Source organism: Penicillium crustosum (genome assembly GCF_028827405.1).
Source record: "Penicillium crustosum strain IBT 35664 chromosome Unknown utg000001l_segment0_segment0, whole genome shotgun sequence".
NCBI classification, from domain to species: Eukaryota; Fungi; Ascomycota; class Eurotiomycetes; order Eurotiales; family Aspergillaceae; genus Penicillium; species Penicillium crustosum.
The window spans coordinates 5,584,292-5,607,738 of NW_026623122.1; the positions used below are offsets into that span (position 1 = coordinate 5,584,292).

General features: G+C 46.6%; 6 protein-coding genes across 6 annotated transcripts; 3 read left to right on the forward strand and 3 right to left on the reverse strand.

Moving 5' to 3' along the window:
• Positions 1 to 2,022: 2,022 nt before the first annotated feature.
• N7487_002102 (putative APSES transcription factor) lies at positions 2,023 to 4,526 on the reverse strand (the record flags this gene model as incomplete). The annotated part of the gene is made up of 4 exons (XM_056869849.1): positions 2,023 to 3,890; positions 3,955 to 4,141; positions 4,232 to 4,352; positions 4,444 to 4,526. 4 exons carry the CDS (start codon positions 4,524 to 4,526, stop codon positions 2,023 to 2,025), a joined length of 2,259 nt encoding a protein of 752 aa, XP_056734633.1.
• Positions 4,527 to 4,584: 58 nt separating this feature from the next.
• N7487_002103 (NADH dehydrogenase [ubiquinone] 1 beta subcomplex subunit 7) lies at positions 4,585 to 5,300 on the forward strand. Its single transcript, XM_056869850.1, has 3 exons — positions 4,585 to 4,703; positions 4,768 to 4,889; positions 4,988 to 5,300. Exons 1-3 carry the CDS (start codon positions 4,652 to 4,654, stop codon positions 5,090 to 5,092), a joined length of 279 nt encoding a protein of 92 aa, XP_056734634.1. The 5' UTR covers positions 4,585 to 4,651; the 3' UTR covers positions 5,093 to 5,300.
• A 1,332-nt stretch (positions 5,301 to 6,632) lies between these two features.
• N7487_002104 (glutamate--cysteine ligase) lies at positions 6,633 to 8,986 on the forward strand (the record flags this gene model as incomplete). Its single annotated transcript, XM_056869851.1, has 7 exons — positions 6,633 to 6,643; positions 6,699 to 6,771; positions 6,840 to 6,905; positions 6,970 to 7,112; positions 7,164 to 7,289; positions 7,343 to 7,928; positions 7,979 to 8,986. The coding sequence occupies 7 exons, from the start codon at positions 6,633 to 6,635 to the stop codon at positions 8,984 to 8,986; spliced, it is 2,013 nt and encodes a 670-aa protein (XP_056734635.1).
• Positions 8,987 to 9,160: 174 nt separating this feature from the next.
• N7487_002105 (uncharacterized protein) lies at positions 9,161 to 9,625 on the reverse strand (the record flags this gene model as incomplete). Its single annotated transcript, XM_056869852.1, has 1 exon — positions 9,161 to 9,625. One exon carries the CDS (start codon positions 9,623 to 9,625, stop codon positions 9,161 to 9,163), a length of 465 nt encoding a protein of 154 aa, XP_056734636.1.
• Positions 9,626 to 10,560: 935 nt separating this feature from the next.
• Positions 10,561 to 12,388, forward strand: N7487_002106 (uncharacterized protein; the record flags this gene model as incomplete). The annotated part of the gene is made up of 4 exons (XM_056869853.1): positions 10,561 to 10,821; positions 10,879 to 11,065; positions 11,123 to 11,743; positions 11,796 to 12,388. 4 exons carry the CDS (start codon positions 10,561 to 10,563, stop codon positions 12,386 to 12,388), a joined length of 1,662 nt encoding a protein of 553 aa, XP_056734637.1.
• A 5,287-nt stretch (positions 12,389 to 17,675) lies between these two features.
• On the reverse strand, positions 17,676 to 19,395 carry nsdD (GATA-type sexual development transcription factor NsdD; the record flags this gene model as incomplete). The annotated part of the gene is made up of 5 exons (XM_056869854.1): positions 17,676 to 17,888; positions 18,001 to 18,318; positions 18,455 to 18,622; positions 18,679 to 19,306; positions 19,364 to 19,395. 5 exons carry the CDS (start codon positions 19,393 to 19,395, stop codon positions 17,676 to 17,678), a joined length of 1,359 nt encoding a protein of 452 aa, XP_056734638.1.
• Between the last annotated feature and the right edge of the window lie 4,052 nt (positions 19,396 to 23,447).

Below are 23,447 nucleotides of genomic sequence, written 5' to 3' on the forward strand. Positions count from 1 at the left end.
GCCGAATGAAAAAAAGAGTAGTTCACGCGATGCCGAAGATCGAAGATCGAAGACTTGGGGGTTAAAACACTGAAGGTCGCGACCAAACAAGCCAGTGTTGTGCGAATAACCGAGGCGAAAGCAAGTTCAGGGATCCGAAGAGATGAACTGAGGCAATCAAAAAATGCAATGAATTTGGGTCTCGGCCAAAACACAACGTTTTTCCTCAGGGGGGCGGAACTAATCGGGACTATTTGCAAAGTGGATAAATGCTTTTTTGAGTGTTTTTTTCCAGGAAACGAGAAGAGCTGCAGAGAAAGAAGGAATGCAGAGGGGAAAGGAAAAGAAAGAATCGAAGATTAGATGGGGGAGTTGGATGTGAGAGAAGAAGAAGAGAGAGATTGATGAAGGTGGATGGCCTAGGCGGGGATTTCTGCCTGATTTGTAAGGCACAGACCCAACACAACAGGGCCAAAAGGGTACTAGCGTCTTTTCTCCAGGCACAATTGCTTTGAGGGAGAATATCAAAGGAGTATCAAGTCTTATTTTCATATCTTCTTTCGTTTTGTTTCTCATATTTGAGCAAAAATGGTAATTCAAAATTTTTTCAGATTTACCCATACTCCAAGTAACATCCTATTCTACTGCCTGACTGCCTGATCATAGCTGAGAGCATCACAGAAGAAGACCCATTGGGGAGATCTGACTGGCTCGTCCTGTTGACCAATAAGCAGCACACTCAGACCTGAAGTGATCCCCCGTCACATCTCCAGCCAAATCATTGGCTGTTGGCCACTAGCGGCGCGACGTGGCTGTCATCGACGCCTGACAATGCCCCTAGAGCCGCTCGTCGCTGATGCCAAGCTGCCGGTGCCAGCCAATGGATTTACCTGGACTTGTTTGCTTCTAGCTCATAACTCAATCAAATATCATTATCATCATTGTTACAGCCCTGTCTATCATGTGCTGCGATGATGATGAATACCGGAATCTAGTTTAGTGTGTTTCTTCAGAAGGATGATGCTTTCCCATGTGATACTTCGCACATGACTATCATGTGATCTAATTATTGTCGAAACAACCACCTTCCCCTGAATTATGAAACAAGCAGATAACTAGTTAAAAGACCGTGTCCTTGTCCCTATGCCCAAAAATAAAACGACGCCTTGGGCAAGAAGTTGCCGAAAATTGGCTTCATGGCTACCTCAGGTGAGCATACAAGTCCAATTAGCGACAAATAGCATATCAAATATCTTGTAGACGACCTTGAATAAGCTTGGCCCCGGCTGATTGAGATGCTGATGCCCACCTATTAGCTTATGAACCAAGGTGTAGATGGCAATTCATGGATTTCTCAGTAGGGGAAAGAGCTGGCTCTACTACGATATAAAATGCGAGACAATAATGATGGACTCGCACTATTGCGCATTTCGGGGATCATATACGGAGTACGGAGTATAGAGTATGGTGATAAGACCCCAGTGCTATGACCAGGTGGAATCGCACAGACCAGGGAGCTGCCCAGTGAGATCGTCGGTTAGCGTGATTACGATCTACAACGGTTCAAGATGTGGATTTCGACTGTAGAATTTCAAACAAGCGCTGGTATAAACTACGCTTTTTGCAACCCTAAATGAATCATACATGTATAACGTACATCTCAGCCCCTCCTGACTCCATATTTCGGATCTCACCCGTTCAGGAACTGCTGTTCCCCACATTGTATGTACAATATACAAGCACGCCTATGGTCTGTACAGACGCATATGAAAACGAGTTTGGCGGTATATGCTTGCATTGCCTGCTTGTGGGTCATAATGCCAGTAAGATAAAAGAATGGGACCCAAATCACAACTAGATGTGAGTTGTTGATGAGCCGTGAGAACATGAAGAAAAGATAAAAAAAAATGAGGATGAAAAGAAAAGAAAAGAAAGATGAAGATGAGGGGTATCTGCTGGCTGAGGTAGTGTGCCAGAGGAAGAAAATCAATGAGTCGTGAAATATAATCAAACATCGAGTCCATAGGTGCGATCTCGAGGAACCTAAGCATCCACTGGGACACCGGTTCCAGGAAGAGTGGCCGACTCATTCTGGGATGGTAATCGTCGATGGCCTAATTCGGGAGTGGTGCCCTTGCCGTTCATTCGGTCAAATTCCAACGTCTCAGCCAACTCCGCAGCCATAGGGTCCAGATCTTCTTCTTTGAGTCCGGTCGCCAAGGCCACCAGCTTGCGGTGCATATCGAACTTGGTGCTCACACCCGCATCCGCTGTTTGTTGGGCTAAATCCTTGATGGCATTGCGACGTATCTTCTGCGCAGAGCAGAGCTCTTGAGCGAGTCGATACCGAGCCATTAATTCGTCTTGCTCAAGTGACGCTGGGGTAGGTTTAGGTACGTCGGTGATAGCAAACTGTTCAGCCAACCGAGCATGTTGGATTTGTTCAAGAAGCGACTCATAGCTTGCCCGCAATTTTTCATATCGACCAGCTTGGTCGTCGCTGCGCTCATGCTCGGCCTCCTTAGCTGCCAATGCAGAGAGCTGCTTCTGGATCTTCTGACGGTCGGATTCCAATTGCTCGTGCAACGCTTCTGGATTGGCGACGTCATTAGAATCTTGTTGATTGATCTTTGAGTTTCCATAGGTCACGGCAAGCTTTTTATTGGCCTCAGCCATGATTGTCCCAATCTTGGAGAGGAGCTCAGACGTCGCAGGGGCATCTGAGATTGGAGCAACGGACTGTGAATCTGTGCCCACAAGACCAGCTGCTTCAGCATCCATGTGTTCATTGGCCATGGTGACAGAAGATGGGGCTGGCGGGATGTCATGGTCATGATGTTGAGAACGCTGTGCGATACTGCTAGCAGTTTCGCCTTTATTATTCACCAAATCGCCAGCGCGGTGACAATGCACAAGAAGGATGTTCACCAGTCGGAACGCGCCGTTGCGGGCAGCAACCAAGACAGCGGTGTCTCCATTCTGATCCTGACATGACAACAACATTTGGATCTCATCTTGCGAGCATGTCTTGCACAACTTATCGAGAAGTATTTCGCAGTAATAACGTGAGCTCTTCCATTTTCCCTTGCTTCGAGTATTTTCTGCAATGTGATGGAAGATAGTCGCACCGAACCAGTCTCGGAACGAGACAGTGTCCAGAAGCATATCTAAGAGAGTCGGAAACGTTCTCTTTTCGTAATTATTGGTAAACAGAACAGCTCGGACAAGTGGGGTCTCTTCATGCTCCGAGAGTGCCTTGACGTTAGCTCCTTTGTGCAGAAGATCTTGCACAATTCCCAAGTCACCCATTGCACATGCCCAGTGGAGTGCTGTATTCCCCGAATCATCGATGGCTCGGTCGACTTGGAAATGAGCAGGGGGTTCGGGAGGAGGAATGCGTGTTGCCTCTGGTGCATCACCCACGGTCATGAAATAGTCCAGAAGTTGATCGCCGTAGATTATGTGTTCTTGCTCGCTGATGGACATAGCGGTTGCCTCTTCCACTCCACGCTTCCGCTTCCGCCCGCCATGTGACATTTGAAGCATATCCTCGTCTGCGACCATTGATGATGATTCAATTGTGGCGTGCCCGATTGACTCGTTATCGTCGAATCCTGCATTCATTTCATAGTGGTCTTGTGGAATGGTTGGGGGACCCATGCTGCGCTGAGGTTGAACAACTTTCAAGCTCTCTGAAGCTGCTACCGCGGCAGCAGCTGCGGCGGCAGCAGCAGCACGGTTTGCAGCAGCCGATTTCCTCGGTGCTCTAGGTTTGGACGGGGCTGATGTGTGCTTCGGCGCGGGTGGGGGACTGTGGTCTCCAGCAACATAATCGAAAATCGGGGCTAGTTTTGCAAGGATGTTGTTGCGTTCCGCAAGCTGTCGGCCTTCTGCAAGTGGAATCCATGTTCCTGCGAGCAATACCTGTCAGTGACCTGAAGTTTCTCTTCGGGTCTCATAGATCCCAAGACATACCCTGATATTTGCCATAGCCTCCCTGGACTTTCTCATGTACCCCCTTCTGGACCTCACGTTCGAGGATGCGCGTTCGTGCAGGCTTATCAAACCCCGCAGCTTTGAGAATGTGTGTTGCATTGACCCAATCATCTGCTCGCCTTCTCATGACACTGTCAGTGCCGAGCTTGAATTCATACACCGGGACCTGGGATTAAGAATATCAGCTGTGCGCGCAGTACACGGAAAACAATCCCATGCCGTGGAGGTGGAGATGTTCAATTAGAAGTATACTTACACTGCTGTAGGTAGCAGAGTAGATGGTGTTCGTCCCCGCCATAATGTGCGTCGCCGTTGGCCGCTGCAATTCAGTGGGTTCCCGAAGAGCGATATCGCACGTTGAAGCCGAAACGTCACCCCTAGAAGATCCACAAGTTGATTGGTTTAAGAATTCTGCGGAACTCGATGCATTGCACGCAATAAAAATCCCGACCGAGAACACAGAGATACGATTCGGTGGAGCTGGGGGTGGCATCCCAAATACGCGCTGGACGCGTAAAGTGCGCACTAGTCCCGTTTCGGAACAGTGTCATGTGATTTTATGTCATGTGACCAATATCGGGCCAGCAGGAACCTCAAACCAGCGGGAATCGCCAACCTCGCCGTGCTGTTTCTGATTCCCCGCTCCTTGCCTTTCCACGCCTCAAATCTTGACAAAATGACTGTTATCGAATCGGTTAAAAGCGCCGTTGGCCTTTCGGAGACCTCCGGTAAGATTCTAGGGCCATTGATCGACAACCAAAAGCTCTGGCAGGAAAGTTGACCAGATTCTAGCAACCCGCCAGGAAATGTCGGAAGCGCGTCTTCCCATGCAATACAGAGATTCATGTGCACACCTTCTGATCCCGTTGAACCGATGCCGGCAAGCAGAGTACTACCTTCCCTGGAAGTGCGAGGTACGAGATCCCTCATTTTGATGCTCCAACCGAACCCGACTCGACCAGAGCGCTTTCCAGAGCTAGTCAACTAACATAAACCTCTTCTTGTCCTTTAGGATGAGCGACACTCATACGAGAAGTGCCAGTATGAAGAGTTCAAGAAGCGTGTGGCCAAGATGGACGAGCTGCGTGCCGCCAAGGACGGCGCCCGGAGCAACTGAATTGTGGGACTGTTGGTATGCGTGGCCGGTGCTGCTGCTGAAGCAGCAGGAAATGTAAATAAGAGATACACCGAAACTGCTTATGGATTGCCTTTTGGCGTTGGGACCTTTCATCAAAATCGGCCACTTTATTTTCTTCGCCTATCTGGACACCAATTGCGTCCGCAACTTGACGCTCTGTTTGAGATTGGCTAGATTGTTACCTAGCATGTTCCTCGGAGCTTCTTGGGTCGGGCAAATGTCCATGGATAGCTTGTCATTTGGCATAGCTTGAGCGCATGTAACCAGATCGTATAGTAGATCGCTTGTATGCAAAAAGAACTATATAACCCTAGGGCTGTATAGTTCTTTTAGTGAACCTAGACCGCACTGCTGTTCTCTATGCAATCATGCATTGTTATGGCCTACCAATATAAAGCTCACGAAGCCCATTCGGACTGCTTATTCCATATATCTCCCCCTATGTCTACTTACGTGCACAAACCCCTTGACCTATGATCAAAGCATGTTACCAAATTAGACACCACCTAGTCAATCCTGCATCCAATGATCGTTTGCAGCTTTATAAGCTTAAGCGGGAACTTCTATTGGCTGTATTCCTGCCGATTGGCGGTATGCATAACATTTACGCTAGTTGTAGGTATGATAGTATGATAATTAAGCACATGGATGCGTTGAACAAGCCACAAAACTAGTCCTCTACATATAGCTCTTGATGAAGAACTACCCGGATGTTTTTTCCTTGGGTGAACATACCATATAACATTGCATATAACGTGATACCTGCAGATATGATGGTTACTTTCATGCAGATTTCATGCAGTCGTCATTCAATCATGCCATATCAATCAGTCCTCTTTATATTTAGGTACTGTTCTCCTACCCATCCTGTAGGGATTATGTCCATAGTTTAACCTGATGTGTACGGAGTAGAGAATTGAACATAATTCTAGTTCATTTTAGGATTAGCTACTGACTATGATATCTGTGACTTTGTTTTTCCCTTTGTGCCTACATGTTTACAACGCTCGGGCCTATGGTAGAAGCTCTTATGGCGATCCTTGAAGACGCAAGTGCAGGGTCTCATTTCACCACCTCTATATCACCACCTCAAGTTATTTTCTATACCAGGCCACTCCACGTTCAAATATTTCCCAAATTGAGTCAAATGAGGACCTATATAAAAAGGCTTGACGGAATTAACCCTGGGAAGTCTTGAGATATCCTCGGCGTTCTGACAAATCATGATTAATAATACCAAGGTTTCGTAAGGTGGGCAGGGAAATAAAACTCCCGCCGTTATCGCCGCCCCCGCCAGAAAATCGGCTGGTCTCCGAAAAATCGACCCCCCTCATTGCGATTTACCCAGGAATTACAGAGAATCAATTAGAAAGAGGACTATGCGCAAGTCTATGTCTCTTTGATTACTCTTTCTTCGACCTTTGGCTTTCCTATTCACTCTGGGATTGTCTTCTCTCTTCTATTCTATACTTGTGCCTGGGCATTTTGTGTTTTGCCAGCCTGAGACATCTCCGACACAATGGGACTGCTGTATGTGTTTTGAGAGGCTTGATCTACTATTTGGAATCCCTCTAATCTCAAGCAGAGCACTTGGAACAGCGCTGGAATGGCCAGAAGCCAAGAAAAGGGCGGGCCAGGTGCGCCAGTGGGGTATCGAGGTATGCCGCTTGTGTTCGATCCGTCTAGATCGGCAACGAAACAACCTCGAGGTGTCTGACTTGATTAGCAATTACTTGCCAATTGGCGCAGGGCACGAGGCAAAGAACGCGATGCTCTTCTTTGGGGTGACGAGGTATGTTATTCTCCCGCATAGTGTTTCCCGGTCGCAATCCCTAATCAGTACCCCTCTATGATAGGTTGAGTACCTTGTGGTAGCTCTCGACGACCCGGCGAAAAAAGCACGGCTATCTCTAGCCCAGGCTGAGATTCTGAAATCCCTTGCAAGAGACGAGGAGTTATGGAAGTCCGGTTCCGCCAAGAGCAATGGAACTGGGGACCAGTGAGTGTGATTTGATGTCCAACAGGAACCAGCATATCTGACATCACCCAGTGACGGGGAGGAGCCGCCTCATTTCCACCCCGAATTTGGAAGATTCATGTTGGAGGCCACTCCTGGCCAGCCTTGGGGAATCGGGTTTAAAGACCTACTCAAGGTGGAGTCCAATATGAAGTGGAGGTGAGCTGTTTCAGCAACGCAACTTTACCTGAAGCATGCTAATAGCCCCCAAGACGAGAAGTTGCGAAAGCGCACATGGCTCCGAATGAAGTCCCCATCACCCTAACAACCTTCCCTCGGCTGGGAACCAATGATGACTACATCCAGCCATATTACCCTCCGTCTGGACCAGCTCTCCGCTCCCAGTTTGTTCCTGATGAGATTGCCAACCCCCATATCCGATTCCCTACTCTGGCTGCCAACATTCGATCCCGAAGAGGTCGCAAGGTCGAACTGAATGTACCTGTTTTCCACGACACAAATACGCCTAAGCCATTTAAGGATCCAACAGTTAATTACGACCTTCATAATTGGCCCGAGGATGAGGATGTCCGCAACGGCGCAGCCAAAGACGATCATGTTTACATGGACGCCATGGCATTCGGAATGGGCAGCTGTTGCTTGCAGATCACCTTCCAAGCAAAGAATATGACAGAGGGTAGAAGACTTTATGATCAGCTGAGTCCTCTGGGGCCCATTCTTTTAGCCCTGACCGCCGCTACACCCATCTATAAAGGTTTCCTAGTGGACACAGATGTGCGATGGAACCAAATTGGCAATGCAGTCGATGACAGGACACCCGAGGAACTTGGTGAAGCTGTAAGTTTTCCGGGATGATCCCTTCGGCTCACCGAACTAACCTCTTGCAGCCTCTCAAGAACGACCGGTGGAGAATTCCCAAGTCGCGATATGCCTCTAATTCGACTTATATCTCTCAGGATCCTCGTCTCCGGAAAGAATACTTCGATCCTGATCTAGTCGTTGATGAGGATATTAAGAAACGCCTCATGGACGGGGGAATGGATGACCTACTTGCAACTCATTTTGCACACTTGTTTATCCGTGATCCCTTGGTCATTTTCTCCGAGGATCTCGAAGAACTGGATCTTAACAAGAGTGACCACTTTGAGAATTTACAGTCCACTAATTGGCAGCACATGCGATTCAAGCCGCCGCCACCTGATAAAGATGATATTGGCTGGAGAGTTGAGTTCCGGTCTATGGAGATTCAAATCACAGATTTTGAGAACGCCGCATTTAGCATTTTCATCGTCCTCATCACTCGTGCCATCCTGAGCTTCGATCTCAACTTCTACATCCCGATCCAGCGTACTACTGAGAATATGGAGACGGCGCACGCTCGCAACGCTGTTCTTGATCGGAAGTTCTGGTTCCGCAAGGACCCCTTCCCTCGCAGGGTGCCCAGAAGCGCACAGCAGTCAACCAACGGTAGCACCTTCTCATCTACGACATCGTCGGCTGTGAATACTCCGCCTCCCTCGCCTCCTCTTGGTCCCGTTGAGACAGAGTTTGATCTCATGACCATCGACGACATTGTGAATGGATGCGCAGACGGATCATTCCCAGGTCTCATCCCGCTTGTGGAGTCCTACCTCAACAGCGTCAATGTTGACGTTGAGACGAGGTGTTTCCTGGCCAGCTATCTTGACCTAATCCGGAAGCGAGCCGATGGAACTCTCTGGACCGGGGCTCGTTGGATGCGTGAGTTTGTATCCAAGCATCCTGGCTACAAGCAGGACAGTGTTGTGTCCGAGGAGATCACATACGATCTAGTGAAGGCCGTTGAGGAGATGACTGTCAAAGAAGGCAAAAAGGGATCAGTCGGGTGGGAACTTCTCCGAGGCAAAAAGATCTAGATAAGAGGCATCTACACACATCCACACACAACTAGATATCCAGAGTGTGAGCATTTATAGCGGAAACTTGAAACAATTTGCACATATTCATGACAATCAGGAGGCAGCCCTCCTTGTCACAGCATCTGATGAATCTTAATTTTCTCATTTCCCAAGTGTCTCCAACTAAAGTACTCATTCCAGCAACATTTCCTCCTCAGTCGGCAACCGACATGAGTCCGCCAGCCCAGTCACCTTCCATTCACCGTTGAGTTTATGCAAAACAAAAAGTTCCACACCAACATGGTCCACAACTCCATTGATCTTCGCCCGGAATGGTGCCCACACAGCAGCCAAGTTCAAGCTTCCTGTTTCGTGCACCTTCACCTCAGGATCCCAGATGCGCTCATCGATGTCGTCTCTGAGCCCAGCGACATGTTCAACGAACGAACCAATGGTACAGAAGCGCAGGGAAGTTGGAGATGGAGGCGAGAGTGTCATCCCTCCTGCTCGGACACAGTGTTTCTCGAAATCGGCGCGCGACTTGGTGCTCAGTGCTGCAAGGAACCCTTGCGTAACTGTGATAATGGCGGCTGTTTCCTCGGATTCTGATTGAATAGCTGGCCCGGTTCGAGAGCGATTTGGTAATGACCAGCACATTGTTGATGGTATGGTTTAGATGGAGGAAAGCATCAAATCGTCAAGTTATCATTATAGTGGGATGTTCGTCTTGTCATATCTTCTATCTTCGCTAGTTTTCAAGAGCAAACAAATCGATGTACATGTGTACTTACATATGTATACCCTCGCTACTATTCGGATTACAGCTGTTACCGTTACAGTGTCCATCGGTGTGTTGTTTCGGTCTGTCACACTTTGTCTAACTTTGTTCAATTTCAGGATTTCAGGAACCCTGCGATCTTGCTGTCATACAAGGGTAAGTGCTTGGTGTCACACATCGACTTATTTGGTGCTTGGTCCGATTTTCATCCTACAATACTCCCATGTCGACTATTTCCGTTGAATTTGATTCTTGTATTACTATCAGGGGCATGCGGCAGCTACTAGGCTATCAGTTCTAATGATTATATGCGCTTCATATCTCCTTTTACTACATTGCGAATCTATACATCTTGAACTCACTTGTCTCGGAAGTCGGCTTAAAAGCCTCGGGTAATCCTCGGAGGGATTAATATGGCCTATGACCAAAACAGACAATCATCCGTCAAAGTTTGGAGAAGATGGGCCATGAAACTAAATACCCCGGAACATCTTGAAGGGGTATTGGTGGATGAACAGGCTTGCGCCATCCCACTTCTCCACTTCTTGCCATAATCTGAATACTACTCCAATAGCCTATTATTCCCACTTGCTATGTATCGTGTCTTGCTACATGCCTGGATGACATATCAGCCGTTCCCATCTCCCGAATGTCGATCCCAAACCATTTAAGCGGCGATTGTGGGGTTTCCCCGCAACACAGACGTCCTCGGACTTCCCGTGGTGATAGTAGTATGTATGGTACTATAAAAGAAAGCGAAACGGCACACAATGGAAGGACTAGAGTGAAGAAGAGTGTGTCCATCTATATCATTATGATTGGATTTGCGGCCGGCTTTCTACTATGGACAGCAGTCCATGCTGTCCCTACAAAATCATCTCCTACAGCGGCAGTGCGCAATGGAACTTATACTGGAGTGCGAAGCTCAACCTACAACCAGGATTTCTTCCTGGGTATGCCTTATGCCCAGCAGCCAGTAGGGAATTTGCGCTTTACTGTGCCGCAGTCATTGAATGCGAGTTGGGATGGTACACGCGATGCGACACAATACTCGGATATTTGTGTTGGATATGGAGTAAGTACAATTCTTTCGGTTATATTCCAAGATGATCCTTACCAATGTGCAAATTAGACGGACTCGATTTGGTATCCTCAATCAGAATCATGTCTTACCCTAAATGTAATCCGCGGTTCATCTGCCAATAAAGACTCGAAACTTCCTGTTGGGGTGTGGATTCATGGTGGTGGATTCTATCAAGGCTCTGGAGCTGATGAGCGTTACAACATGTCTGAAATTGTGGAAAACTCGTATCAAATTGGTAAGGATCTCGCTCTCTCTTTGGATACTTGGAAGCCTGATCTAACCATTATATAAGGTAAACCGTTCATCGCTGTCACGCTGAACTACAGACTGTCAGCATGGGGCTTTATAAGCTCTAGTCAAGTCTCCGGCAGCGGAAACACCAATCTTGGATTGAGAGATCAGAGACTGGCGCTCCAATGGGTCCAGGAAAACATCGGCGCATTTGGCGGCGACCCCAACAAAGTCACCATATGGGGCGAGTCAGCAGGTGCCATGTCAGTGGGATATCACCTTACAGCATACAACGGACGAGATGACAAGCTGTTTCGGGCTGGCATCATGCAGTCTGGGGGTTCGATAGCTGCCAGTCCAGGAAATTATACGACGTTCCAATCAAAGTACAACACATTGGCCTCCAAGGTGGGCTGTTCGGACGTCGTGGATTCATTGCAATGCCTTCGTGAAGTACCATTTGAGACGCTCAACGCTGTTCTAAACGGCACGGAGGGCGCCTCCGATTACAACTTCTCGCCGGTCGTGGACGGGGACTTCATTCGGAACTGGGGTAGTATTCAGTTGAATAAGCATGAATTCGTGAAAGTTCCTATCCTTGCCGGCACCAACACGGATGAAGGAACAGCATTCGGGCCCACGGGAATCAACACCACAGAGCAATGGTATCAATACCTAACAAGTATGTATACAAATCTACTACACTATACCAACCCAGCAGCTAACCCATCCAGACGGCGGGTTGAACTTCCAAACACCTCCCTCTGTAGCCAAGCGCATCCTCGAACTCTACCCTGACGACCCATCGCAAGGTATTCCGGCATATCTCGGAGACCAGCGCGTGCCATCAAACGGCCAGCAATGGCGCCGCACCTCAGCCTTCGCAGGTGACCACTTCATGCATGCGAATCGCCGACGACAATGCGAAGCCTGGGCCGAAACATCAACCCCAGCATACTGCTACCGGTTCAACGTGCACTCGGCAGATGTGCCACTCCTTTCAGGTGCGACTCATTTCGAGGAGGTCGCATTTGTATTCCATAACATTGCCGGACTGGGGTATCACTACGGCAAACCGTTTAATGGGGTGCCGCAGTCATACATTGACCTCAGTTCTATGATGACGAGCATGTGGGCATCTTTTATCCATGACCTCGATCCAAATGCGGGTGTTGCCAAGACCCCTATACATTGGGATTCCTATTCCGCAAACAAGCCCGTTGATCTCTATCTCGATGCCAATACTACCAGTCATATGGAGGCTGATACATGGCGCAAGGACGGAATTGACTATATCAACTCCGTTGCGCGGGCCTTTTGGCGGTAGAAGATGTGATTACAGTACGGAGTAATTCTGGTAGAAAATACAGCTTCTGTTACGCTTACAAATAAAATACGGCATAGACCGGAAGTCTTCCTATGTAGGTCCTAATTAAAGCCACCGAACCATGGAACCCTCTTTTGGAATCCACTGGCCACGCGAGTATTGCATCACTGCCCAGGTGGGTCAGAGCCAAATTACGCCAAGACACTATGTACGGAGTACTTCCTATCTTTTAATATCAAATATTAAGACATGCAATCTATATGTTGCGACCTACGAAGAATAAAAAAGGGGGAGTGCTTCAGTGATTCCAGCCCAAGTGGAACTGGAGCCATGCGCAATCTATGAATACCCTGTTACAGTAGACTCACTAAAGCTACAGATGGAGCTCAATATCCAATTTGGCAGCTCAATTAAATATAGATAAGATTTGTACGGAGTAGCGCAACTCGTATTCTAGAACCATGGTTACGTTCCTCCCGAACTCTCCGCTGGATTCAATAATGTCTTTTTGCCTTTCTAGACCCACGATGTCTCACCCCTAAAGTCGATCCGCAGTGAGACATACAGGGTGTATATATTATATACATATTAAAATAGGCGTTGAATAGCGGGTCGTGCCGGAAATGTCCATCCACGTCTATATTGAATGTGTGCACATCCCACCTCCACAGGAATGTAGCCGTCCCACTCCAAGCGCTTATCGCGCGGATCCCATCAAAAAGCAAAGCCATGTCCGATAAACCCCTGCCGTCTCCACCACAGGCAACTTGGTACATGAACTAGCAGTTGCGGTTTACGACGTACATTGGCTGCGTGTGAGATGCCCACTGAACTTGCATGGAGAATGGGCATTTCAGAATGGATCAGACCCGTGACGTGGCTAGGGCTTACAAATTCACTCAAGATACACAGCCCTGGGAGGATCTCACATGCCGACAACAATACAATACCTGCCCAGCCATTTTTAAATTTTTTTTTATGGCGGGTACCAAGTTGTACATCATACATTCCAAAGCTCACCGCCACAATCTCAGCAATGGCGCTTGCCTAGGAGCCAATCTCAGATCGCAGGCGGGGGGGATACTTGCATTGAGTAAGGATCTCCTGCACCTGGGGACTGCATCAAGATCGGGACGGGGCTGAAATTCTACGATTTGAAACTTTCATGCACGACTAGTGGTTTTTTTTAAAAAAAAAAAATGGTTGCCTCCTTTTTCTAATACAACCTGGTCAAAACCAAAGATACAACAGTGTATGCATCCCTCCTGCAAGCCATCTCCCGGGAGATCTCGGGCACTCGATCTGGAGTTTCGGACAGATGCAGCTGATCGCTTGATCTCGGGCAGAATGCAGACTTGAACTATTGACTTTGTGCAGCTTGCAGTGGAGTACTTCGTATACTGATAGCACGGTATGGAACTCCCTGTGTGTCTACCCAAGATGTAACATTTATGTTGTATTACCCGTATACTCCGTACAAAATATACAGATCAGCAAAACATAAAAAACCTCCAAGAGACAAAGCCAAGATTGAAATCAATAGTTGGTGCCCCATTTGGCGGGTAATTCGATTCGTTCTCCACCGCCCCATGATCTCATACGATTGGCCCCAACCAGCCAAGATAGACTTTTTCCCAAAAAGGATACCTCCACTTAATTTCAATATGGAGCCGCTAGATCCACGGGTCTCAGCCGGGAACGACCGGTTGGGAAATCAAAAAGGTAAAGGTAGACGAAAGCGAAAGCGATGGGCCGGGGTTAGCTTCCATCCAATCAGAATCCGGTTCATTAGATCTGCACATTAATTAGGTTTCTATGGGAATTTAGTTTTGGGTGAAGAAGATGATCGTGATATTCCTCAATAGTGACTTGGTAGTACAAAACATACACCTACATATGGTGAATATGAGTGTTTCGGATAGATCCGCTGCAGTTGGTATTGTAATGTCTGCATTTCAGAGGCAAAAAAAAGAAAAGAAAAAATTAACAATGCAATAATAATGCAATAATAATTTATACTTGCATACTCCATACTCCGTATACGATATACAGATGCAGAGCACTAATGCAAGTCCGTTATTCCGGTACGACTTTCACGGCCAAGTCCGAGAGTCTATAATGTACTCCATATACTAAGCAATAGCGCATGCCTCAATATACTACAACTAGCTAGGACAGGGAAGACAGAAGAATACCTAAGGAATAAGAACCTTACACTCCACTCAAGCCATCCCATCCCAAACTCGGCATAGCGCGGGAGGCTCGAGAGCCTGAGTTAAATACCGATCTACCACTTGCACCCTTTTTAACTCTTGACAATCTACCAGGTTAGGTCGCGTGGACCTTTGAATATAACGTACACCGACATTTATTCCAAACAGAGTTCTGACAGCAGAGGCCGTGGTCGCCGTCGCCGCCGCAACCCCACAACGGACAGTTCGCAGTTCGCAGTTCCCAGTTCGCAGCAAACTATTGAATGCGATCTATATAATCTTACCAGATAAAGTTTGTATCGGCCACCGATCCAAGGCTTATGGGCCGCCCAGCACAGGCCTATTGACGATCAATAGCGTCATAGGCGTATTTTTTTTTCTAAAATATATACTCTGTACTATGTAAGTCGGTGTAGGCAAAAAGGGCGATCATAGTATATCCACAGAAGAATTATTATTAGTTCGTGGAGATGGTTCCATATATGATATTCCTCCTCCGTATGTATACCGTGTACGGAGTACGGAAGTACCTATACACGGAGTACGGAAGTACGCTATTTTCACTTTTTCGGTTATCTGCCGAATGAACGAATGAACTTCAGCAGTATTATCCACGCCCCACGAATGGATACGTCAAAGTTCGCTAGTCCCTTTTTCTTTCTATGATCCTCCGGTACAATATGGAGATTTTCACAGAGAACCGTAGGACCCGATGCGCCACATGAAGGTTGTGGTGCCACATATTTCTTTACCGTACGGAGTGCGCGCCTCTAGAACTGAATAGAAGTTCTAGAAACAAGGTCTAAAACTGACTGTGGAGGTGAGCGGCTTTCTCGGCAGCGTCTCGAACGTGTCTCGGGGTGGTTCTGGACGGTGCTGGAAAACAGAGATGAAATTTGGTTCGAGTCCAAATCCCATTCTGTGACAAGGAATGTCATGCCATATTGTTGAAGGCTGGAGACTACTCCGTAGGTACTCCGTACGCGTAGAGAGCAACGTAAAAAGCTGCCCCAGGTGTCCACCTTGGCAGGTGCCGGGGCCCCGGCAAATTGAAGGAGTCAGCACGTCCCAAAACGGAATGTACATTCCATGGCTCTTTCTAAAATCGGCTCTACGCCACGTTTTCCCTCTTTTTGTATTACTTTCTTTTTTTTTTTTTTTTTGCTCTCCCTTTTTGAATTCCGATCTGTGGAAATAGGGATGTGTGTTGTAGTAGAGAGGAGTAAGGGACAAAGGAGGTTTGTAAAGGGGACGGCTAATGGCATAGATCCCCACAGGGATAAGCGAACGTGCGATCTGGGATCTCGATCGATTTTACCAACCTTGGAACCCTACTAGCTCGTTTTTCTTGAATTGTCATGGCAAATAATATTCCCCCATCGTCCTTCTTAAACCCCCACCCGATGAACTAGCAAAAGTAAACAAGAAGTAACCAAAGAAACCTCAAACAATTCATCTCCTTTTACGTATAATAAAGCAAATGGCTACTTCCTAGGTGATAATAGTAAGTCCAGTCCGGGACAGACTACGTAAACTCTACAGACCATCGGAATGCACTTGCAGATGCGGTCGATTCCTCCGAACATGGGTTCCCCATGTGGACTCACGAACTAAGCTGTCAACCTCGAGAATGACAAATCTTGAGACCCGGCTTATTGATCCACCTATTATATAGTAGGTACAGAGTACCTTACATACAGAGGAATGTGGCGGTCTGTAAATAAGGCTCCTGTGAGAGCGAATTTAAAGTACTGGAATTTACAGGTAAGATCGTACGTCCTATACGGAGTAACTACGGAGTACAATGTGACATAATATCTGTATATTGCTTATATACATTAGATGATAAATTAGGTATGCTCCGTATTTTAATATGTATTTAATCTAAATCTAATTTTGAGATCTCATGCCCGATCCCGATCCCAATACTCCGTAGATCAGATCTGATTATCCTAAACACAAATACCTGCAGCGAATGATCGCACTCCAACCCCGCTAGTCGAACAAACTTAGACTAAGTCTGGGTGTTCCATTGGTCGCCATTTTACTATAAAGTAGTTGTACGGAGTAGTTAGAGAATTTCTCTCTAGAAGGATTCATAGAGTTCGAATAATGGTGTTCCTACAATATAGTGAAGATCTAAACCCCACTTCTAATCTAAATGAATTCCAAATAGTTTTTGTATTAGGCCACCTGCATATATAATATATATTGTATAGCGAATCAGGCCTTCCCAAAAAAGCCAAGGAATCATGCCATACTCTCATCGCCACAATGCACGTCCAACGTCCATAAAAAAAAGAACTACAAATCAGAAAAGAAATACGCGAGATCATGCCATATCAATATAAATAAAAGTATGATTAAGTTAAACTCCCTTTGGAACCCTTCGGTACCGAGACTTTACGGCTGAGAATATACATCCATGGATGTGGTAACAGCTGGATTTACAAAGTTCAAAAGTTGAGATTTCGATGATATTTAATTGGCGCCACACATTGACCAATAAAAGAAAAAGTGTCATAAAACCTTGAAGATTGAATATCAAATAATGGACTTGGGGGCCATAAAATGAACCATAAATGTAACGCTGAATGAGACATCGTACACACATCATATCAGGGACATACTCGAACAGAATAGCTCATGGGGAACACAAAAATGCAGGGTATAAACCAATAACGGTATTGAGAGATAGAGGGGAAACATTGAGGTAAAAGAGAGGGCATAAGAAAAAGAAAAAAAAACCCAGAAAAGTAAAGAAACCAGTTTCAGACCAGGCCAATAGCTATTGAATCATCAAAGGGGGATATCTATGCTAAAGCCGTTTTTCTCCCAGTACCTTGGAAGCTGTTGGGGGGTATTATATATAAGAGCACCGAGTAGGGAAAGAGTCCCAAAAGAAAAGTAAAGAAAAAAAAGATCAAGGGAAGACATAAAAGCCAGCAAAAAAAAGATGCTGAGCAAGGGGAAGATAGCAGAATTCCCAAAAGAAAATGGCCAAACTCCGTTGCCTTCTATTTCCCACCTTTTTTTTCCAACGCCACATGAAGAAAAAAAAAAAAAAACGAAGCTTAATGACTGGGTGGTGAGGCGGAGTCAAGAACCGACTTGGGCTTCAGGTTTGAACCCAGACTCGCCGCCTTGTGAGCACCCATCTTGCGAGTTAGCTTGGCGTAATGTAGACCGCAGGCGTTACACAACGTTCGGGCACCATCTGGTCCCCGACGCCATTCTGGTGTTTCGGCTCGGTTACAGCTGTGGCAACGACCAGGAGGGGCCGCTTTCTGTAAAACGGGGTTAGCCAAACACATTCGAGTTGTGGGGGTAGGTGGCAGGGTGTCAACCACTGTCGACCACGATCAATCCAGGGGGAAAAGAAAAGAGTCTAGAACTTACTCCACGCCGTTTCTTTGGGTCTGCGCCTGCAAATCCGCCAGTGCCTTTGAACTCTTCTTGGTACATCGCCATGTGATCATCTTCAGTCTTGAAAGCCTTGCGTTGCGCCATCTGTTCGGCGATAGCCTGTTCCTGGTTGACCACGGCTGTGCGTATCCTGATCAGGGCATCTTGGTTCCGCCGTTGCATATGAAGCATATCCTCCACCTCATTTAGCGAGGGGAGGGACCCTAAGAGCGGACCAGACCGCTGCGTTTGATGTGCGCGAGCTGCGTAGTGTCGCGAAAAGTCTAGGGTTCGCGTACTTAATTCGGCGATCTGTTCCACAATGTCAGTCCACATGTAATTTCCGGTGATTTGACCAGCCGTTTATCAATTGTGCAATGTGGTTCAAAAATAGAAGTGATGACCAATTTGAAAAAAAAAAATTAGGGGAAAAAAGGAAAATCCATACCTCATTCAAAGATGTCTCCACATCATAAACGTCCAGATGCCGTTTTCCGGAGTCGCTATGGGGAGGACCTGGTCGACCCACAAATCCACCCTTGACTTCTTCTACACGGGGTGCGCCCATGTAGGCACGGTTGTCGTAGGGAGCAGGAGGGTAGGAGTGACCACTGGACTGTGGTGGGAAGGAGTAATTTGGGGGAAATGGCCATAACCATTGGGCGAGGCCACGCTACCGGCGGAAGTTGGAGCACTGTACTCATAGCCGGATGAATTTTGCGATCCAACCGAAGTGATGCCTGTTTTGGTGCTCTGTGTAGGAGACTTCCCCGTGCTGATGGAGTGTAGTGAAGGGTTGCGCGAATCTTGTGTATTGATGGAGGTGATACTGGAACGCGATGCATCTTGCAACTGACCTTGATGCGAGAAACCGGGTTCCCGCATCAAGGGTCCGGTCGGTGGTCCATTCGAAAAGGGATTTGGTGGTCCAGCTGGACCTTCTGCACTCGGTCTTCCGATGAGATGTGAAGGCGGCGCAGGGTGTGTGGATTGTGGTGGTGGAGCGGAGGTAGATGCAGGGTATGGGAGAGGATTGTCGTTGCCGAGGGCCTCATGAATTGATGGCAGCGACTGTCTTGGGGTGTGTTTTTCCTTCTCATCTTCCACGGTGCGACGTGCCTCCGGCGACGAGATGTACCCCGGTGGTGCATTCGACGCGTAGGAGTAAGGTAGGGGTTGTCCGGAGTACATGACGTTCGGACTCATCAGAGGAGTTGGAGAAGCGGTGGCACTCGAAGGGTGTCTGGAAGTGTATCCCGATCCGTCTTTCCCTAGAAAACCTATCGCGGGTAAAGGGTCTCTGGAAATTGAAGGTTGGTCAGCTTCGGGGGAGTGACTGTAAGGTCGCAAAACCAACCTGTGCCTAGATGCGGCTTCCAAAGACCCCATCACGTTGAGAATAAATAAGTTGAAGCGATGCCTTCCAGAACAGAGATAAGGGAAACAAAGTTCAAGGCCGGAATGTTGCCTCTCGTGCGACTTAGGGAAAAGCGTTCCGCCTGTTCGTGCCGAAAGTGATGGGAAAGAGGCCCAGATCCCAAGATCCAACGACCCAAAGATCCCGGGGGGCGAAGGTTGGAAGTGGCGTTTAGATGGAGCCCGAGTAACCCGATGAATTAACCAGAGTAAATTACCTTCTCTTTCTCTCCTTTTCTTTTAATTTCCTTTTTTTTAACTTGGTTAAAAAAAAATCAATGGAACTTAAGGAAGAAAAATAGAGATCTCTCAAGAGGGAGAGAGATAGAGAGGAAGAATAAAAGAAACCCCTCCAAAAAAAAAAAAGTATGTTTAAAATCTTGATCAAAACCCCCAAAAAAAGAAAAGGGAAAAAAAAGTCAAGATCGCAAACGCAAGGGATATAAAGCGTGGAAATGGGAATGTCAATCCAAATATGAAAGCACGAGGTGGAATGGGGATAAATATAAAAGAATACACCTTAAGAGAGGGGAAAATCCAAAAATCCAAAAATCAAAGGGGATCGAGGCTACTTCATTTCGGGCTTTAGATTGGAAACGGGAAGCTTAGAGAGGAGTACAGGAACTTAATTTTTGATTTTATTTTTATTATCGAAAACATATAATAAAAAATAAAAAGGAAAAAGGAAAATTAATAAATATAATAAATAATAAGTAAAATAAAAATAAAAATAAAAAACAAAATAGATCGAGATCCGAACAGGGGGAAAATTACCCTGGGAAATTGCAAGATCGTCATAACCTGGTTTTACAAGGCAAATTACCAACTGCGGATCATCGGCATCATACCTATCACTACGGAGTGGTCTTTGTAGTATCTAATGTTGATATTTCAGTGGACCCAAGGAATTACAGATAGTCTTCTACTCCGTATATAGAGTACAGCATGTAATTACACACATTTCTCTCGAACCTGCAGGGTGTCCTCGGTGTCTGTTATCTAGAGACACAATGCGACACTGGTCAGGAACCTCCAACATCCTGGTAGTACACGAAGTTTCCTCCTAGGGTAATGACCCACAACCTATCCAATATATTCTCAACACTCATATTTAGTACGGAGTAAATAGTAAATAGTAAGAAAAAGTAAAATATAAATATAAATATTAAAAAAAGAAGAAGTTAGCCTACCCCAGAACCTAGGATCGATCGAGATAAACGGCCGATTCTCAACGTGCTAAGGGACGGCTGAAATACCGGGAGAGTGGTCCAACAAGAGGAGAAGCTAGCGGACAATAGTTCTAGCTCATCACAGTGTTCCGGTATACTGGAATCAATGGATCTATTAATATATTATATAACAAATAGCGCATAACGCAGGGCAATCTAAGAGTAATCATAAGATGGACTTAATTAACACGACAAGTATCATGTACGAGTACCTGTATTTGGATCCATGTCACATGAGAGAGATCTCCGATTCAAAGTGGGTAAAATGTCAGCCTCGGGCTATGAACTAAACTCCAGTTCCAGAGGTTAGACCGAGCTTATTAATAGTGAAGGACATGATGTCAGATCTGTATTAGGGTGTTAGTGCCTACAGGTGCTCCAGCACGGAGTACTACTCCGTACAATAGTCTAGGGTTCAAGGCCAACTTCGAAGGCAACCTTGGATATTTTCACCTTTTTTTAAAAAAAAAAAAAAGGTCTGTATGTCTGCAGCCTGCACGCAAAATATATCCCCAAGGCCCTGGAATAACAGAATCAAATGACTCAAAAGGTAAAGAATCGAGTCTAGGGGGGAGGTGGGGGAGCATGCAACCCCAAGTAGTGTCACAAAGGGGAAACACAAGACACACAAGGGGGTCTACACTAATTCAAGATCTCTTGAATGGGGACACAGAGGGGCTCTTTCCATCGCAACCGGGGGGAATCAGAGACGTGGCTGAGGTTACACAGTCAGATCTGAAAGCGCCCGATGTGGCCCCAATTACAACGTTCCATGGTTCACTCGACTTTAATTTATTTTACCTTTTTTCCGTTCTTTTCTTATTTTCTCTTTCATTTTCGTTATTTATTTATACTAGTACTTGCACGATCCATACTACTAGTATAATATGTGATTCTCATTTTCATTCACACAGAAAACACCCACTAGATACCATTTACGTCACCGAGCCACGCCGTTACAAGCCAAGATCGGGCGCAGGTGAAATCACAAAAGAAAAAGTAAAAAGAAAGAAAAAAAATAAAAATTAGGAAAGACAAACTAAAAGGGGAAATAATAAATTAAATCAATAAATAATTCGTCAGTCTCGGAGCACGCTACCCCCTTGAGTACCCGCCGAAAAGGATCGGATCGCAAGGGTATTGCAACACACGTTGCTTAAGCTTTAGATCGAGATCAAAACACGGGACGTTTATTGGCGAGATCGTGTGGGCTTCACTCCATCTCAGCCTTTTAGACCCTGACATTTAGAATGTGAGAACTGTGCCAGTATAGGGAAGCTTGAAGACATTAGAAGCTTGGATTTATGGGAAGAGGAGAAGAGACATATGGGCCGGTTGCCTTTCCAGGCGCCCTGCGTAAAGTCCCGGGAAAAGCCCGACTTCGATAGTGTTTAGCGCGGTCTCTATAGTGTCTTGGAATTTTCGGACTTTAACTACGGAGCACTTTAATTTATTCTTGCGTACTCCGTACGGAGTACTCTGCTCTCAAAAGCACCGAAGGATCAAAGCTATTTGGAAAATCAAATTTCTGGAGCCTTAAGTTTGTTGGCCTCGGACCCACCACGTTAGACGTCATATTTCCCGTTCAAACTACTGGGATGTAGGCAACTTCTTGTCTAGTCTATGTACGGAGTACATAGTTACTGAAAACCAAAACTGTCTAGTTTATCCCTAGCCCCAAGCCTGACACGGCAGAGCTGTCATGGCCCCGTTCGCCTCCTTGATCGCACTTCAACGCACAGACTCAAAGGAGGGGGGAAGAGGACCCATAATGATGCACGATATACATCGTATGGTCCAACGGTCGGCCCAAGGTCTAAAAGTGGAAGATCCAAAAACGGCGAAAGGCAATCGCCTCAAGATCTTCGGAATATCTTGCGGTTGATCTTTGACAGTTCTCAGCTGTACCATGGCCGTACCATGTACAAAGTACTCTGCACACTTGAGGGAATTACCTCGGATCAGCCTTGGAAGGTATTTGTGATATCCTTCCCATGCATACAAGTAAGAGCAAATCCCGAGTCTGATACATATTTGTATTCCCAGTGTGCAGGATTTCAGCTCATGTGCTGGCCACATCCAGGAGGCAGTGTTTTGCTCCTTAAAAATGAGAATACGGCGTGTAAGCGCATAATAGCACAATGGACTTTGTTGACGGGTCTGAAATCAACTGCGTGGAAGCAATCTACACAGTAGTCGCTGCATGGCGAGAAGCCCAGTGCACCAGCCGGATCTTACTATTTCAGCCACTCTACGATGCATTCCGTGCGCACTGGAGATTTAGTGCATGCACGGTAGGTCACTTTGATCTGCCGAGCGTGAATGCAGTAAGGATCTCTCTGCGATTGGGAGATTCTCCACCTGCAGGATAATGGGGTGCTGAGGAGGGACAAGGCGCAAGTAAGAAGATCACACTGCTGAATCCCGATGAGACTTATCACAATGAGATTGGAGGCTGAAATCCCCAGCTACTCTCTCTATTACGGAGTAGCATCTCTGGTTGTACATCATACGATAGACTAAGTGTGCCTGGGGCATTCATTCATCAGGGGCACCGGATTTCCCCGCGATGTCTCGGCGCCTTTCGATCTGAACTATCAGAATCGCAACTGGTCGCACTAGCCTGGTTGCAGTACGCTATGATGAATCATACACGATCGAAGTATAATTTCTGCAATTGACCTGGTTGTTTTTAATACGGGGGGGGAACCAGAACCAGTTATTATGGAGTCCATCCTGGTTGCCTTTTTACGGCAACTAGGAGTGCAGGATGAATTACGTAGAAGCCTACGGAGT

What these genes read in the sequence shown, in the direction of transcription:
- N7487_002103 (XM_056869850.1), top strand. Translation starts at nt 4,652, where the DNA reads ATGACTGTTATCGAATCGGTTAAAAGCGCCGTTGGCCTTTCGGAGACC. An exon ending in TGGCCTTTCGGAGACCTCCG is followed by an intron (nt 4,704 to 4,767) that starts GTAAGATTCTAG and finishes ACCAGATTCTAG; the next exon opens with CAACCCGCCAGGAAATGTCG. An exon ending in ACCTTCCCTGGAAGTGCGAG is followed by an intron (nt 4,890 to 4,987) that starts GTACGAGATCCC and finishes CTTGTCCTTTAG; the next exon opens with GATGAGCGACACTCATACGA.